The following is a 17,325-nucleotide window of genomic DNA, read 5'->3' as shown; positions in this document are numbered from 1 at the left end:
CTGATGAGCCTCTTTATACTTGGTAGACAAGAGTGAAGAGAAACTTAAGAGGTTGTGTGTAGCGTTTGTCTACATTCATAAAAGTTGAAGAAAATGGTTCTCTTGCATGCACAAGTCACCATGAAGCCAGCACGTTCTAATACGGTTGCTAATGTGTGTTACAAATGGTGTTTAGCATTTTGCTATGTGGTTGCTATAAATGTAGAAACAATCTTGGGTGGTAACTTACAATCCTAAGATCCACCTTTCTGGCCCCTAGAAACCTTTATGTTTATCTATGTTTATATATTATCTATATGGTTTTGTTGCCAGGTGTGTTTGCCAAACAGAGATGTGTTTCTTCAGATCTATCAGGATCTATCTTTTTTTTTTTTAAATAATCAGAGATAAAATTCACAAAATAAAGTTATATAAAAGAATATGTAATTTAATTAAGAGACAGATACATGTACATAAGGTCATTTAAAAAGAACATACACAATTATATTAAAAAAAAAAAAACAGCTCAAAAGTAGTTATCCCTCTGAAATTGTCTATGCCAACTTTAGGTAAATCAGCTGAGTCAAGTAATGTCAAAAACAAGGAGGTGTTGAATTTGAAAGAGTTTAAAATTAGTAAAGGTAAAATGAAACCATACTGCCTTAAGCGAGTCACTTCATACATGGAACTTTACTCAATTGCTGTACATGACGAGTCATTCGGTAAAGAAAAAAAAAACCTTCAAGCTTTCACATGAATAAAAAAAAATATTAAGGCCCCTTTGGGACAAAACAAGACAAAATTCACAGATATAAAACAGATAAAAGGGTCTGTAGACTTTTAAAAATAAAATTGTTATACTATGTAAACAAACATTTTTGAGGACTGCATTAAAACATTCCTTGAATCCCTTTGAAACACAGAAACGACCCAGTGACCATTTGGAAAATGGTGCCTTTTAGAAGAGCTTGGGCAGCTGCCGTAACCTACTTAGATCCAGGAAATTTCCCACTGACCCCTGAGGCTCAGATACTTCCTGTGTCCTCTGGTTTTCAGTTAGCGAGGACCTACGTTGAGGCAGAATATTCTTTGCGTCATTCTCCTTCTCCGGGTGTGTCCCGCCACACATAAGCAGCTGCATTTTGGGCCGCAAGTCTCGAATTAACTGCTCTTGTGAGTCAACAGGAGTTGTATAAAGATTGGCAACTGCCTTGTTTGTAATGTTTTTGAGAACCGCAGCACTTTGTTCTTGGCGGTCTTGCCTACCGCCCATATTCTTGGACGTTTCATACTGTATGGAGCACCCGAGAGCGGAGTCTACCATAACGGCATCCTCTTGCTCTTCCTCACTACTGTTTTCTCCTTCAATAAGTCCGTATTTCTTCATGTACTTACAGGTAGCTAGAGACATATTGCTGGGGGACAGTATACTGAGTCCAACGCTGCTCTTTTCAGCAGCGGGTCTTCTCAGGAGAATTGCACTGGGGTCTGGATGTGGGCTGGAGGACTGTCCTCCCAATGACAGTCTTGACAGTTGCGAGTCGCTTAGGTACTTAAGTGCAATAGCGTTGGCCTCCAAGCTGAGGTCTACACTGCCACTTGGTCCCCAAATGCTGGTCCCCACTGGTTCGGAAAGAGCTAGCCTTGGAATCACTGCAGCAGGGTTTATGCAAGCGAGGGTACTGAAGAGCAAAAATGTGTTAGAAACACAACTTTTAATAATGCTTTGATTAAAAAAATCTGTCAGACTACATCTTTACCTGGCACTCTCCACAGTTGCACGTGTCATCTTTGCCTGGGAAGAGTCCAAGTCTACGTTCACCCCAAACTGTTGAAGTTGTCTCAATGTTGCACTTAAGACACGGTCTTGATCTGGTGGACTGGATCGGTGCTTTGCTTTTTGAGTTTGGGGTATGGATGTTGTCGGTGATTTCCTTGACTGATGATGTACAGGGGACACACTTTGTCGGTTTGAGACGAGACTCTGTTGGTCTTGCTCCATCTTTTCAGCTGCAACCTTGGAGTCTTGCAGACGACTTTGCACCTGACCCTGGAGCAGGAATTAAAATCAAAATTGGTTTGAACATTAATATTGTGGCAATTTAAAATGAAACGTATGAAAGTTGCAACAGAAGCATACAAATTGGGCCATACCAGCAGTTCTTGGTAAAATCTTGGGTCGTTCATTTCTCCATGTTCAGACAAATCTTTGCTCTGTGACTGCGAGTGATAATACATGCTAGCACTCTCTCCTAAAACTGGACTCTGAAACGAATGGGCTCCAAAACCAGACGACATGCTGCATAAAACAAATAAAGTGAAAATAGTTATCAAACATGGCCAAAAAACATAGCTGCCTTCTACAAATCTAGAATTTCAAGAGGTTAACAGTCGCTAAATAATTTTTTTTGGAAAACATAGGGCTCATTACTCATGTTGTGGAGATGTTGGATGTAGAGGAGATCCTGGACTCTGCTTTTCAGATCCAAGTCTGGAAGTGACTGTACTGTCGTTTTGACCTTCAGACTTTGGCTCCATCTCAGTTTGCCAATCCAGACTTGAGGCCTCATGTGTGAGGGCCTCTTGGGGAGCGGTCCAGAACAAACTCTCCCCTAAATAACAAACAATGTTAGAAAAAAACATCATGACATTGAAAAGGAACTGATAATAAATGCAACAACCTTATATCATAGTACCTGTTCCTACAGCAACACTGACACTTGTTCGTTTAGGTGATGTTGATGTCTGATTGGCTCTTTCTGGAAGAGCATCATGTTCACCTGGAGTTGTTTTGCTCTGAGACTCAAGGAGTTTTTGAATCTGTTGAGGATAATGTGTTAACAACCAGCAATGACAGGTCAAAGCTAAAACAGTTAAACTAATACGAACCTGGAGTTGAAGTAGCTTCAACTGACGCTCTTGATCCATGAGCATCCTGTATGCATCAGCAGGAAGGAGACCCACAGGGATATCCTGGACTTGGCAGCACTGGGCTTGATAGGAAGGGACTTGCTCAACAGAATCTTTGTTGGGATTAACTGTGGGGACACACGGACTGGGTGATGGAGAGTAGTGAACTGGAACAGTAGAATGGCAAACAGGACTTTTTGTTGGAGAAATGCGACAACCCAAAGATTGCTGAGAAGTCGAGAGGCAGTGATCTCCAGGTGGGACACTCTCAGTGCCACAATGAAAACCACAAGGATTGTGCACAACAGTGGGATACACTGGTGGCCCTTGCCAGTTGTTTTGATACATGGGAACATGGGTGGGTTGGTTGGTGCAGCAGCTGCAAGGATTAGTGGCTGGGGTGCTATGGAAGAGTCTGTGTTGGGATGGATGAGGGATGGGGGTCTGGTTAGGCATTACTGAACTCTTTCTGGCACTGTTGTGACCTGATCTTGGAAGTCCAGAATAAATTGATTGGGGTTTGGTTTGAAAACCTTGTGAAGAACGGTGCCTTTGTTGATGAAAAGAGCCACTGGGCGAAGTAGCATTCTTTGTTGAGGAAGAAGATGAAGACGAGGATATGGATGATGCTGACGAGCCATCTCTCGATCTTATTGAGGGCAGGGATTTTCTACTCGCACTGGTTTGTGGTGTTTGTTGTCCTGGATTAGGATGTAGTTTGTTTTTCGGCTGAGAGAGGACGGGAGTTAGTGGTCTTCGAATTGGGGGAGGTCCAGGGACGCTACCCTGTTCTGAAGGTCTCAACAATGAGAGGCCCTGGTGGGCAGGAATAATGCTTCTCCGGTGCACATTTGAAAGTCTATGAGGAACAGGAGTAGAGTCTTGTGTATTAACAAGACTTGCATCCAAAAAGCTGCCATCTAATACCATAGAGAGTTCTGGAACTGAAGGATGAACAAGCCTAGTCTGAAGAAAAAAGGGAATATTTGAGCCTTTTAATGAGAATCCATCCTGAATAGAGAGGTATATCAGGGGTGCAACGCCATAAGTTAACAAACCTGCTGACTGACAGGATGAGGGTTTGGAGATGGCCGAGGAGAGAGGTCTTCATCTTCTACACCTGAGTCATGATCACTGATAGACAATTTATTCTGAACAGCAGCTGAGGATGCTGCAAGAGTTGTCCTGATAAGACAAATCAGATTTAGTGTTACATTTCTTCTTGCTTTGGGAATATTGTATTCTGTCAGATACACTAAACAGCCCAACACAAATCTCAAAGTTTTAGAGAAATAAAAAGACTGTACCCTGTTAACACAGTCTGAGAGAGAACTTCCTCAAACAGCGCAGTTTCCTGATTTTGGTTCTCAGCACTGAGCTCAAATTGTAGAGGTCGTCCTTCTGAAGGCTCTACGTTCTGTATTGTAAAATATGTAGTATGATTACAAGCTTAAAAACTAAAGCAATAAGAAGACAATTGCTCTAGAAATATTAATTTAATTCATAACCAGATAACACATTCAGTACAGGTTGCATGAAAAGAGGAAAAATATTTCCTATTGACCATGGCGTATTCAGATTTAGTTTGTAATGTACAAAGACATAGACAGACCGACCTTGTAAAGTGTGAACGACTCTGTACTGGTGAGTAGCTGAAAGCTCATTTGCTGCTGCCCGCCACATGGCTTACACTGGTAGAACTCCGGATCTCGGTGAGTCAGAGAATACAGGACCACCAGAAAAGCACCTCCCTCTGACATCACTCTGGAAATCCATGGGATGAAGACATGACCAGGATTTTTTTATTTGGATGACATTTTAGACAGCAGACATTTTTCACAGAATCTAGCAAGATCACATTTACATTGATTTACACCCACATGCTGGAATAATTTAAGCAATAATATTAAAACCATGCTTCCATGAACGACAGATTAGTAATCTACAAGTATCTATAAATACAAATAAAAAATTAAGCTGCATTCAGAATGCATTTCATTTCTGTAATATGATCAGCATCATGGGCTGTAATATCTTTGGTTAATAATTTTCCTTTAATTTGAAATATAAATCAGAAGAACAGCCTTCTTGGAGCTAACTGACTTTTTGGCCAAAGAGCAGATGGATGAGACACTCACTTGTCTTGAAGGGCGGAGCTGTGCAGGTACCTCAGACACCACGCCCACACCAGGGGATTATGGATGTGTGTAACGCCACTCAACCATCTGCCACAGGAGAACAACTGTTACACACCTACTCTGAACATCTTGCAGGACTCCAAGCATGTAATTAATGGGGCTGAATTATAGTACCGGCCAACAGTCTGAATAAAGTAGTAAGAAAGTCACCATTTAAGTACTTACATTCCTACTAATGGGAGAGTGTAAGCCTTCGGATCAGATTCAAGTATGAGGAGAAGTTTCCTGGTCTGATCCATAGTTAGAAACCTGAGACAGAATATCACATTTTAAAACAAAAGATTCTGAGAACAAAACATGTCCATATAATCAAATAGAAGTGCTTTCTTACCCACGTTTCCTGTTGTTTTGGGCCACACCTGTGGGGCTGCTGAGGTTCCTGGCCAGTGCGGTAGGGATGACTGGCACTGCCCGGACAGGGACGGCATCTAGCGTGCAGGCCAGAGTTACAGCCGCCCAGGACAGGTCAAAGGTGAGTCTGTCCATGTTCTCAGAGCAGCTGAGACGTGCTCGCAAGGTGAGGAGTTTGGACAACTCCAGTATCTCTTTACTGCAGCAAAAATGTTGAAGCATCTAGAAAGAGACATGGAAGTAAGCATTAGTGAACCATTTAAACATAACGTACATAACATTTTAAATAAGATTTCTGGAATTAAATAAACATTTAGTTTACCCCTGGGATCCAAAAAGGTTTTATTTGAATTTAAAGAATGGAGCTGGGATTAACAAAATCCTTTAAAATATATATTTTAATTGTTTTAATATAATATTTATATGTACATAATGAAAATGGTGCATTTTCAATTACTTTTAAAATGAAACATACACTAACACTACCATTCATAATTTTTCTACGTAACCCTTTTGTTATACTGGTTAAAACTCTCTTCCCATCCTGATAGCAATCAATAATAGAAGTGGTCTAAATATTAAAACATGTATATATATACAGTGCTTCCGGAAAGTATTCACAGCGCTCCACTTTTTCCACAATTTATTATGTTATGTTGGAAATGTATTAAATTAATTATTTTCCTCAAAATTATACAAACAATGCCCCATAATGACAACGTGAAAGAAGTTTGTTTGAACTCATCAGGTCATAAACTGACCCAGATGCGCAAAAGAACAATAACAAAGATGACACGCAGCATGGATTATATGGAAGTAAACACAGAGGTTACTGAACTCAACATTTAAAATATGCTGATGAGCCAAGGAAGCCAGAGAATGTGCGTGCAGGCGATGAGGATGCAGACGAGGATGAGGACAAAAAGAGCAACATTTTTCCTCAGTTTTGTTTGTAAACAATCTGCCACCGTATTACTTATGAGTATAAACAGCTCACTGTCCCCACTGCCATCTTCCATATTCTGAGTGACAAAATAACTACCCATATGAAAATTCCACGGGCTTAGAATTATGACAAATGTTGATCTAGACTAGAGTGACAATTCGCATGAAATCTAATAGGACAGTTCAGATTGAGGTCACATGAAAGTGGCCAACATCAGAATCAAAAAGATCAGATTCCACTTGGTTTGGCTGTTCACACTGTTACAAAAAAACCCTGATCTGTGTGGTATACAAGCAAAACTGGATTTGAGCCACTTTTGCCTGCAGTCTTAACATAGCCTTATGTTCTCTAAGGCTGGATTTATTTAATCAAATACAGTGAAAACGTAATATTGTAAAATATTATTACAATTTAAGTTATTATTTACAATTTAAGTTCACCCAAAAATGAAATGAATGTCATTAATGACTCACCCTAATGTTGTTCCACACCCATAAGACCTAATTTTCAGAACACAGTTTAAGATATTTTATCCGAGAGCGTATCCAAGTGTATGCACACTATACTGCCCATATCCAGAAAGGGAATAAAAACATTAACCAAGTAGTCCATATGTGACATCAGTTGGTTAATTAGTCTCTTGAAGCATCAAAAATACATTTTGGTCCAAAAATAACAAAACCTACGACTTTATTCAGTGTTGTCTTTTCTTCCTTGTTTGTGTTCAATCCTCAAATAAAGATTATAACGGTCATGATTCAGCGAATCGATCAATGATTCTGATCGCGTGCTAAACTGCCAAAATGCTGAAATCATGTGACATTGGCGATCCGAATCATTGATTCATGACCCATTGAATCTTTATTTGAGGATTGAACACAAACGCGGAAGAGAAGACAATGCTGAATAAAGTCGTAGTTTTTGTTATTTTTGGACCAAAATGTATTTTCGATGCTTCAAGAGATTCTAATTAACCAACTGATGTCACATATGGTCTACTTTGATGATGTTTTTATTCCCTTTCTGGACATGGACAGTATAGTATATATACACCTGGATACTCTCTTGGACTAAATATAAAATATCTTAAACTGTATTCTGAAGATGAACGAAGGTATTACGGGTGTGAAACAACATTAGGGTGAGTCATTAATGACATCAATTTCATTTTTGGGTGAACTAACCCTTTAAATATCCATTTTATATTTGAATATATTTTAAATGTAATTAAAGCTAAGCATCATTACTCCAGTCTTTAGTGTCACATGACCTTGTCCTTCAGAAATCCATCTAATATGCTGATTTGCTGCTGAAGAAACATTTCTTATAATTATCACCAATGTTAATAATTTTTTTGGAAATCACAATACATTTTTGCAGGATTTGCAGCAATTATTTTAACAATGTACATCCCCTACTGCCATTAATTTAATACAGTCTTGCTTAATAAATGTATACACATTTTATTTTACTGAATTAAATATTAAAATGTTTCATATTAAATCACAAATTCAGATTAAATTAATAACATTTAAGAAACCATGCCAGATTGAAGCAGTGCCACACACTTATTATAATCACCTGTCTCTAAGGAACACTGTGTCACAATCAGGCCAGCTGTTACTGACAGGTTACAGGGTGAAGTTGACTACTATTATGCCTCAATAATTTGCCATAGCAACAAGAGGAAAGTGCCCCTTGTTAGATCCTAAACGTGCTCTCAGCAATTTTCAGATCAGTTACCTTAAACGAGATGTTCAAATCCTCCCCAGAGTGCACCGTGCTGCCAGTAATATGCTGGGCTTCAAATACACATGGCACAAGGACGTCTCCGGGGAGCAGGGCAGTTGGTGCTTTCCCAGGACATCCCGTCTGCGCTCTTCCCGGATCAAAACGATCCAGGGTTATCGTCACACCTTCCTCATCTAGGAAAATAAGATCTAGTCAGTAAAACACATCTCAATATGAAAATCATTGTAAGATGTCCAAACACAGGCTCTCTCAGGAAATGCAACATACTAACCGCTGTCTACTGCCAGCGTTCCAAGCAGGAAACAGAAAAACTGAGGCTTGTTGGTCTGTCTAGCATGCCGGTGAGCTAAACGCAATGCTTTTTCCACAAGTAACAGTCTCGGATTCCTGAAAAACACAAATGTTACTGAAAACATAGAAATCATGACATTTTCACAAAAGTGTTTTACAAAATTCACAGATAAGATCTATTAAAAGTCTTCAGTAATTGCAAAAGCTGACATATAATAAAATATTCAATGAAAGACTTCATTTATTTCAGTTAGTTCAAATTTAAAGTAAAAATTGAGGTGCTTACATGACAAAAACTAAGTCTTAAAAAAAGAAGTTAAATGTGATTAGCAAATTGAAAATGTTAAAACTTTACAATAAAAGGTTCCATTTCTTAATGTTAATATTTAATAGTTATTCATCTTTGTTAACATTCGTTAATAACAATACAACTGTTTGTTGTTAGTCGGCTCATATCCAATAAATAATATTAAGATACAACTTTTGATTTTAATAATGTATTAGTAAATGTTGCATCTAACTAAGATTAAAAATGTGTTAGTTTGTGATAACAAATTGGAATCTTATTGTAAAGTACGGTTCTGTTAATGAAACATTTATAAAACTGTCAAAGGTACAAACAAAGTTATTAAAACTAACATTAAAATTAAAACTGAATACTGAATTAGAATTTCGTATTCAGTTTAATGTTAGTAAATAATACATAAACTGTAGTAAAATAATCAGATGGATTGTGTGACTTTAAAAATGTGTTGCCACAACGGCTGTGAAGAAAGGTCCAATTTTTTTGTACATTTTTTAAATAAGCACAGCAAAACCTGACTCTAGGACAAAAAGGCTAAAAGCTAATTTAATTTTGCTATCATCATTCCTGGTAACTGAAAATGTATCGAGAATGTGTTTTTTGTTGTTGCTCCCAGTCCGTAAATCACATGATGTTGATGGTGTAAAATATGAAAATGTGTTACACCCATAAACTCACATAAATGACACTTATAGATGACAGAGAGACTCACCTATAATATGAAAAATGCAGACTGACAACATCGCCACTGGGAGATGGATCCCAGAGAGAGACTTTAGATGTTGGGAATGTAAGGGGAGTGAGGGCATTGTCCGATCTTAAAAACATGCATCATCATTATTTTATTGAACAAAAACAACGCTTAAAAATAGTGGTTTGGGTGCAATGCTTACCTGGGGTTTTGAAGGCTTTCTGATCTAACACTCTTCTCCAAGAGGTGGGCAGGCAACCCTTTAAAATCCACTTGTACACGATTCATCCTGTGGAAAAGGTGATTGTTTAATGAACTAAAGCTGAGTTATATCTAAACACGCGACACGCGTTTTTGCTTGAATACTGAGCTTTCAAAATATCTTAGATTCTCAGATAGGATGTGTTGCTATTATGTTTGGCAGGTTAAGTGAATTAGCTTACATGCTAACATGACAATACTACTTCTCTTCAAACACTTAAAAAAAACCTATAACATATCACTTAAAACGTCCTATAATTGATGTCGGATATTTAATATCTTACCTTTGGACTGTTTGAACGCTTTTCTCATATCTTCGTTGTGTTTTAATCGCGACGCTGCAAATATCGTTGGGTGTGAGCGTGAATATGGATTACAAATGTGTTGAAACTGTCCTGCCAGCGCTTAGAGCGGTATTAACCGCGCCAAGACGCGTGTAACAACCGCTGAGTTAATAATTGAACTCGTTTAACGTGCCAGAAAACGGAGAAATGCCCGTTGTTGTCAATAAACATTGAAATGCAAGACGAACGCATTCAGCAAACGCAACAACTCGAAAATAAATTATGGCGCTGTTTCCAGGTTCCAATGGCGGGGCGCTGCAGCAGCGAGGCTCAGCCAATAGGAATCCACTTGAGAGGGACACTCGACCAATCAGAAAAGAAGTACCGGATCCCTTGCTTGCGGATTGTTTTTGAATGGATATAGTACAAGCGTACTATTTTACACGTGAATTCAGCTTTTTGAGACTGTTTATTATATACTTTGTTATTATATATTTATTACAAATAGGCTCTTGCTGCTCGAAAAAATAAGTAATTTGCTGATGTTTTGAAGAATGTGCAGATACTTAATTTGATGTTTCATCTATTTGTCCATCCACCCATCCATCCATCCACCACTATTCACCCAAGTAATGCGTTAACATTGAGTTACTCTCAAAAAAGAAATGAATTGCATTACTTCGTTACTTTTTAAGTAATGTCATGTTATTTTGCCTTTGTTTTTCGTCTCCTGAGCTGAGCTTGCTTGTCTGTTTTTTAATAACAAAAAACAAAAGTTCTATTTTTGGCAAATGTAAAGACAATGTTGTTTTGTGGCATTTTAAACATTTTATTTCAATCCTTATTGCAACTTTAAAAGATTAGGCTATAGCAACTTAAAAAAATTAGTGCACTATTGATTGGCTGATTGAAGTGTAATTTAACTTAATTTAGCCAATAATTTACTTTTATATATTACTCATTATTTGTAAGTTATTATCATTATCATTATTATTTTATTATTAGTAGTAATAGCATCATCATCATCATCATCATCATCATCATCATCATCATCATCATCATCATCATCATCATCATCAGTGTTGTGTGTAAATGTCATTACAAGCATTTTCCCTTGAACAAGTAAGGGATTACTCTTCATTTTCTGTTTTTTAATTACAGTAATTTGAGGTGTAATATGATACATAACTGTATATAACTCTTCTATATAAAACAACAGTGGATTTAACGTCAAGATTCTAATGCATGTTTTTATGTAAACTTTCCCCTTCAAATACTTTGGTCAGTTCAAGAATAATTTATGCAGTTGCATATGATTTATTTGAAAGAATTAAAAGATCAGTTTCATGTGCTTGTATTATTCAACTGGTCGAGGATGAAACGGGATTTAGAAAGTAATTAGTAATGCAATCTTTTTTTCTTTTTTTTTTGGACAGGAGTAGTACAGTATAATTTATTTATGATAGATTATTTTTTAGAGTAACTTACCTAGTACTGATTATTATTGGTGTTGTTATTATCATTAATGACTATTATTATTTTTATTATTATTATTGTTATTATTATTATATGGGCCATGGGTGTCTGTCTGTGTGAATGGATGAACATTCAGCTCCTCTTCAGCCCCCCTCATTCCCTCACCCGCTGTTTCCGCAGCAACAGGGAAAAGATGGCAGCCCTCGCGACCCTCACTCAGGTAATACCAGCTAAAAACACACATTACAAGGAAATTGTGAGCATAAACACCGATATGCACAAATATATCTAAGAATTAGACACAAATCGATCTCATTATTTGCGCTACCGGGTCGTTTGATTGACACTTATAGGGAAAATGTCACGGGCCTCATCAGTCGGGCTCAGATTGCTAACCGATTAGCTCGATTTAAATCGCATGTCTGTAGTAAAATAAAGAAGCGACAATGTATTTTTCAATTAAATGTGCTATAAGGATTCAGTAGCAAGAACATATAACGATAACGGCCATTTATATGAATGAGAAATACAGTAAACAACAGAGTTGAACTAATGTAACTAGCTAGCCGCAATATAGCAGAACACCATCAACACTTAAAAACTGTCAGGACGCTTTAACTATAAAGTAAATTCAGAATATGTGTATAATGCAATAATACAAGCTGCTAAATTATACTGACAGGCAATGTAATATAGATATTAACTCTCATATATGATAATGGCTGTTGAACCGCTAGTTTTAGCTTAGCGGTGATGGGAATTAGTGAGCATCAGTAATCTCACTGTAGCCTACTGCCTGCCTTATGAACTGTAATGGATTAAATTATATAGTAAATACAGTTATGTGCACAACCCATTAAAATAAATATATAAAAAAACGAATTACATATATTATAATATTGCATTATCAGTGTTATTTTAATATTTATATATTATTATAGTATTTATTCATATTTTGAATAATGTTTTCCTTTATTTTTCACTTAATTTAATTTAAGGTACATTAATTAATTATTTTGTTTTGGTTTTTACATTTAGGTTTTGAATAAAATATTTGTATTTTATTTTATTTCTGCAATTATCATTTTAATTGATTAGTTAAAGGGATAGTTCACTCAAAAAAAAAAAAAAAAAAAAAATATATATATATATATATATATATATATATATATATATATATATATATATATATATATATATATATATATATATATATATATATACAGTACCAGCCGAAAGTTTGGACACTTTTTTGGACACATTTTGTTTTTGAAAGAAGTTTCTTCTGCTCATCAAGCCTGCATTTATTTGATCAAAAATACTGATTTTTTTTTTTTTTAAATATTGTGATATATTATTACAATTTAAAATATTTGGTTTTCAATTTATTATACTTTAAATTATCATTTATTTCTGTGATGCAAAGCTGAATTTTCAGGATCGTTCCTCTAGTCTTCAGTCGCATGTGACATCCAGTCTATCACATGATCCTTCAGAAATCATTCTCATATTCTGATTTATTATGAGTGTTGGAAACAGTTCTGCTGGCTAATATATTTGATGAATAAAAGGTTAAAAAACTGCATTTATTCAAAATAAAAACATATTTTCAAATAGTATAAATCTCCTTTACTATCAATTTTTATAAATTTAACACATCCTTGCTGAATAAAATTATTGATTTATTTCAAAAAAGAAAGAAAAAAAATGGGCTGACCCCAAATTACTGACCAGTAGTGTATATTGTTGTTAAAAATATTTATATTTTTAAAACATTTGCTTCTTTGTTTTATTTTTCTTTGAAAATGAATCATCATATTAGAATGATTTCTGAAGGATCATGTGACACTGGAGACTAGAGGAATGATCCTGAAAACTCAGCTTTGATCACAGAAATTAATGATCATATAAAGTATAATAAATTGAAAACCAGTTATTTTAAATTGTAATAATATATTACAATCTTACATTTTTTTCTGTATTGATTAAAAAAATGCAGGCTTGATGAGCAGAAGAAACTTCTTTCAAAAACATTACAAATAGTAATGTGTCCAAACTTTTGGCCTGTACTGTATATACATTATTAATTTTTTTTATTTTTTAAATCAAATTATTATTGGATCATTATTTACTCGTCCCCACATTGTTCTAAACCTGTATTAGTTTCTTTCTTCTGCTGAAATTAAAAGAAGATATTTTGAAGAATGTTGGTAGCCAAACAGATGCTGGTCCCCATTGACTCCCATAGTAGAAACCCCTTCCAACATTTTTCAAAATATCTTCTTTTATGTTCATCAGAAGAAAGAACAACTTGAGGGTGAGTAAATGATGACAGAACTTTAATTTTTGGGTAAACTTGAACTATACCTTTAACTCAAATAATCAGGCATATTTGCCATATACCATATTCAATATATTCATAATTCAATTTATTTAATCATGAATTTGTTCTTTCTTTTAGCTGTCAAGTGGGAACCCTGTATATGAGAACTTTTACAGACAGGTAAGGCTTAATTCTGTTATTCAAATTTTGTAAACTTTATCATAGTGATCTTCTTTTTTTAATACATCAATATCTTTTTTTGCAGCAAAAAGCATATTTCACCCTCATTTATATGTGTTTTTTAAAGGTCGACCCAGGAAACACGGGGAGGGTTGGACCTACAGAGGCTGCCTTGTTCTTGAAAAAATCAGGCTTGCCAGACATCACATTAGGAAAGGTTGGTGTTTGGGTAAATCAATGCTAAACTTGTTCCGAAATGATACTTGGATATACATTATCCATAATTACCTACTGTCTATTCTCAGATCTGGGATTTAGCCGATCCAGATGGCAAAGGTTTCTTGGATAAACAGGTAAAAGTATCATATTTTATAAGAGCATCAGTCAGGATCAGAAACTGAACGTTAACTTGATCCTGTTTTGGTTTATCAGGGATTTTACGTAGCTCTGCGACTCGTGGCCTCCGCGCAGAGTGGCCACGACATCAGCCTTTCCAGTCTAAACCTCCCCGTTCCCCCTCCAAAATTCGTAAGTCTCAGGGTTTAGGGTTGAAATCATTGTATTCCATGCAGTGTGAGCTCACAGACATTCTCATTTCTGTTCCAGAAGGACCACAGCAGCCCGTCGCTGAGTTCTGTGACATCAACCAATGAGAGCCACTGGGCTGTGCGGGTAAGTTATTTTGATTGGTTATTGGTTATTAGACTGCAATTTACTAAAGCATTCATGAGTATTTATCCTAAATCCTCTTTGTTTGATTTTTCAGCCTGAAGAGAAAAGCAAATTTGATGGTATTTTTGAAAGTCTTGTCCCAGTGAATGGATTACTGTCCGGTGAGAAGGTCAAACCAGTACTAATAAACTCCAAACTACCTGTGGATGTTCTCGGAAAGGTAAAATTCAAATGTACTTTAAAAATGATGTTTACATCTACCTATGTCTTTATACAGTGTGTATGTACAGTACCGGTCAAAAGTTCGGAAACATTACTGTTTTTAATGATTTTGAAAGAAGTCTAATCTGCTCTTTAAACCTGCATTTATTTGATCAAAAATACAGAAAAAACAGTAATATTGTGAAATATTATTACCATTTAAAATAATGGTTTTCTATTTGAATATATTTTAAATTATAATTTATTTCTGGGGTGCAAATTCAGCATCATTACTCCAGTCTTTATCGTCACATGATCATTCAGAAATCATTCTGATATAATGATTTATTATCAGTGTTGGAAATAGTTGTGTTGCTTAATATTGTTTTATAACCTGTGATACTTTTTTCAGGATTCTTTGACGAATAAAACGTTAAAAAAAACAGCTTTATTTAAAATATATATATTTTCTAACAATATAAATCTTTACTTTAATATTTTTAAATCAATTTGACCCACCCTTTCTGAATAAAAGTATTCATTTCTTTCAAAAAAAGTTTTTTTTATTTTAAATTCAATACATTCTGTTCTTTTTTTAACTTAAAAAAAATCCTGACAAAAGTATCACAGGTTATTATTAAATATTATTTTATATATTGACAACATTGATAATAAATCAGCATATTAGAATATCTGATGGATCATGTGACACTGAAGACTGGAGTAATGGCTGATGAAAGTCGCAGAAATAAATTAAATTGTTAAGTATTTTAAAATAGAAAACTATAATTTTAAATGGTAATAATATTTCACTATATTCGTTTTTTCTGTATTTTTGATCAAATAAATGAAGGTTTGATGAATGTAGGAGAGAACTTTTCCAAACTTTTGACCGGTATGTAGATAGATATAAAAAGAGAGAGTTTTGGCAGTCATTTTAGTATTTACACTCATGCCAGGATTGGATCTGTATCGGCAAATACTCAATGACTCGGATTGGATCGGGGGGACAAAAAACTTGATCGGGACATCCCTAATAAATGCATATAATTAAATATTCATTAAAATATTTATTTGCAGTTATTAATATTACATTTTAAAATATAATTTCTATAATACAAAAATATTATTATATGACTGTCTGATCAGGTGTGGGATTTGAGTGACATCGACAAAGACGGACACTTGGACAAAGATGAGTTTGCAGTGGTGAGTGGTAATTCATTTTTTGTGCTATTATAAAATCACACTCATAATAGCATACTACATATAGTTATTTAAGCTCATTGTGTGGAACAGAAAACAGTGTGTGCATGAAGTATGTACTAAATGTGCCAAAATGTTCAGCATACAATACAAATTTCTGTACAGGCTATGCATCTGGTTTACCGTGCCCTGGAGAAGGAGCCAGTGCCCTCCGTCCTGCCCTCCTCTCTCATCCCTCCATCTAAAAGGAAGAAGTCCTCAGGGTCTCTGTCCAACATGGTGCCAGTGTTACCAGGCAGCCCACCCCCGCCTAAAGACAGTCTGCGCTCGACCCCCTCTCACGGCAGCATGAACTCACTCAACAGCGCTGGGAGTTTGTCCCCAAAACACACCCTCAAATCCTCACAGGTATTTCTGCTGTGTTTTCATGTTCATGTCGTACAGAAGAATTAAAGTGGGTCTGATGTTTTAACTTTTATCATCAGCATTCGGTAAACTGGGTGGTACCAGTTGCAGACAGAGGGCGCTACGATGACATCTTCCTCAAAACAGACTCTGATCTCGACGGCTTCGTCAGCGGCCATGAAGTTAAAGATATCTTCATGCAATCCGGCCTTTCTCAGAACCTCCTGGCACATATTTGGTACCATTTAAAATGTGCTTTTGACTTTTCTTCTCTCTTGTTGTTGTGATTGGCACATTGGTAACTTCCACTTGTCTTTGTCAGGGCTTTGGCGGACACTAGGCAAATGGGCAAACTCACACGCGAGCAGTTCTCCTTGGCCATGTATTTCATTCAGCAGAGAGTGAGCAAAGGCTTGGACCCTCCACAATCTCTGACTCCAGATATGATCCCACCGTCCGAACGCGGCACACCGGGACCTGTAAGTCATATTGGCACGTTTACAACTACATGCTCGTCATGGGCTTCTGCACCTGACTGAAATGTTGTAGGTTTGAATCCCAGAGGAAGAGATCTATGGTTCATAAAGACTGTCCATGTAAGACTGTCCTGTATACTGTTAAAGTATACAGTCTTTAAATAAGCAGTGTCTGCCAAATGCCTGCTTTAAATGAAATGTTTTTGTTCAGTGTTATTTTTAAAAAGGTGGGTGTTTTTTTATTGTAAAAAAGCAAACAACAAATGTCATCTTTAGGGTGTACTCACATCAGGCAAGGTTGCCTTGTACCGAGCCCGAGCACGATTGTCCCCCTAGCACGCTTACTTCATTCACAATGTAACTTTTTGTTTTGAAGAAGACAGGAAGAAAAGCACTTTCGCTAATAGACTGTCTAATAG

General features: G+C 36.2%; 2 protein-coding genes across 7 annotated transcripts in view; one reads left to right on the top strand and one right to left on the bottom strand.

The window, feature by feature from the left end:
• Positions 1–459: 459 nt before the first annotated feature.
• On the bottom strand, positions 460–10,258 carry stil (STIL centriolar assembly protein). Its single transcript, XM_067414794.1, has 17 exons — positions 9,968–10,258; positions 9,625–9,711; positions 9,444–9,548; positions 8,408–8,523; positions 8,128–8,309; positions 5,419–5,660; positions 5,253–5,336; positions 5,028–5,114; positions 4,506–4,653; positions 4,197–4,306; positions 3,948–4,074; positions 2,869–3,855; positions 2,676–2,799; positions 2,411–2,591; positions 2,134–2,278; positions 1,740–2,029; positions 460–1,661 (listed from the first exon to the last, which is right to left on the bottom strand). The coding sequence occupies exons 2-17, from the start codon at positions 9,708–9,710 to the stop codon at positions 938–940; spliced, it is 3,738 nt and encodes a 1,245-aa protein (XP_067270895.1). The 5' UTR covers position 9,711; positions 9,968–10,258; the 3' UTR covers positions 460–937.
• Positions 10,259–11,528: 1,270 nt separating this feature from the next.
• eps15l1a (epidermal growth factor receptor pathway substrate 15-like 1a) overlaps positions 11,529–17,325 on the top strand; it is a 30,990-nt gene continuing 25,193 nt past the window's right edge. For all 6 annotated transcript variants that reach the window (XR_010897879.1, XM_067415779.1, XM_067415778.1 and 3 more), the window contains exons 1-11: positions 11,529–11,663; positions 13,905–13,946; positions 14,074–14,163; positions 14,252–14,299; positions 14,379–14,474; positions 14,553–14,618; positions 14,713–14,838; positions 15,969–16,028; positions 16,191–16,433; positions 16,511–16,668; positions 16,753–16,909. Coding sequence is in view for 5 of the 6 variants with exons in the window: in XM_067415779.1 (XP_067271880.1) it covers positions 11,544–11,663; positions 13,905–13,946; positions 14,074–14,163; positions 14,252–14,299; positions 14,379–14,474; positions 14,553–14,618; positions 14,713–14,838; positions 15,969–16,028; positions 16,191–16,433; positions 16,511–16,668; positions 16,753–16,909 (1,206 nt within the window). In the remaining variant the exon portion in view is untranslated. The remainder of the gene's footprint in view (positions 11,664–13,904; positions 13,947–14,073; positions 14,164–14,251; positions 14,300–14,378; positions 14,475–14,552; positions 14,619–14,712; positions 14,839–15,968; positions 16,029–16,190; positions 16,434–16,510; positions 16,669–16,752; positions 16,910–17,325) is intronic.

The sequence above is a fragment of the Pseudorasbora parva genome, chromosome 14, assembly GCF_024679245.1.
Source record: "Pseudorasbora parva isolate DD20220531a chromosome 14, ASM2467924v1, whole genome shotgun sequence".
Lineage (NCBI taxonomy): Eukaryota > Metazoa > Chordata > Actinopteri > Cypriniformes > Gobionidae > Pseudorasbora > Pseudorasbora parva.
This window is presented reverse-complemented; position numbering and strand designations above follow the sequence as displayed.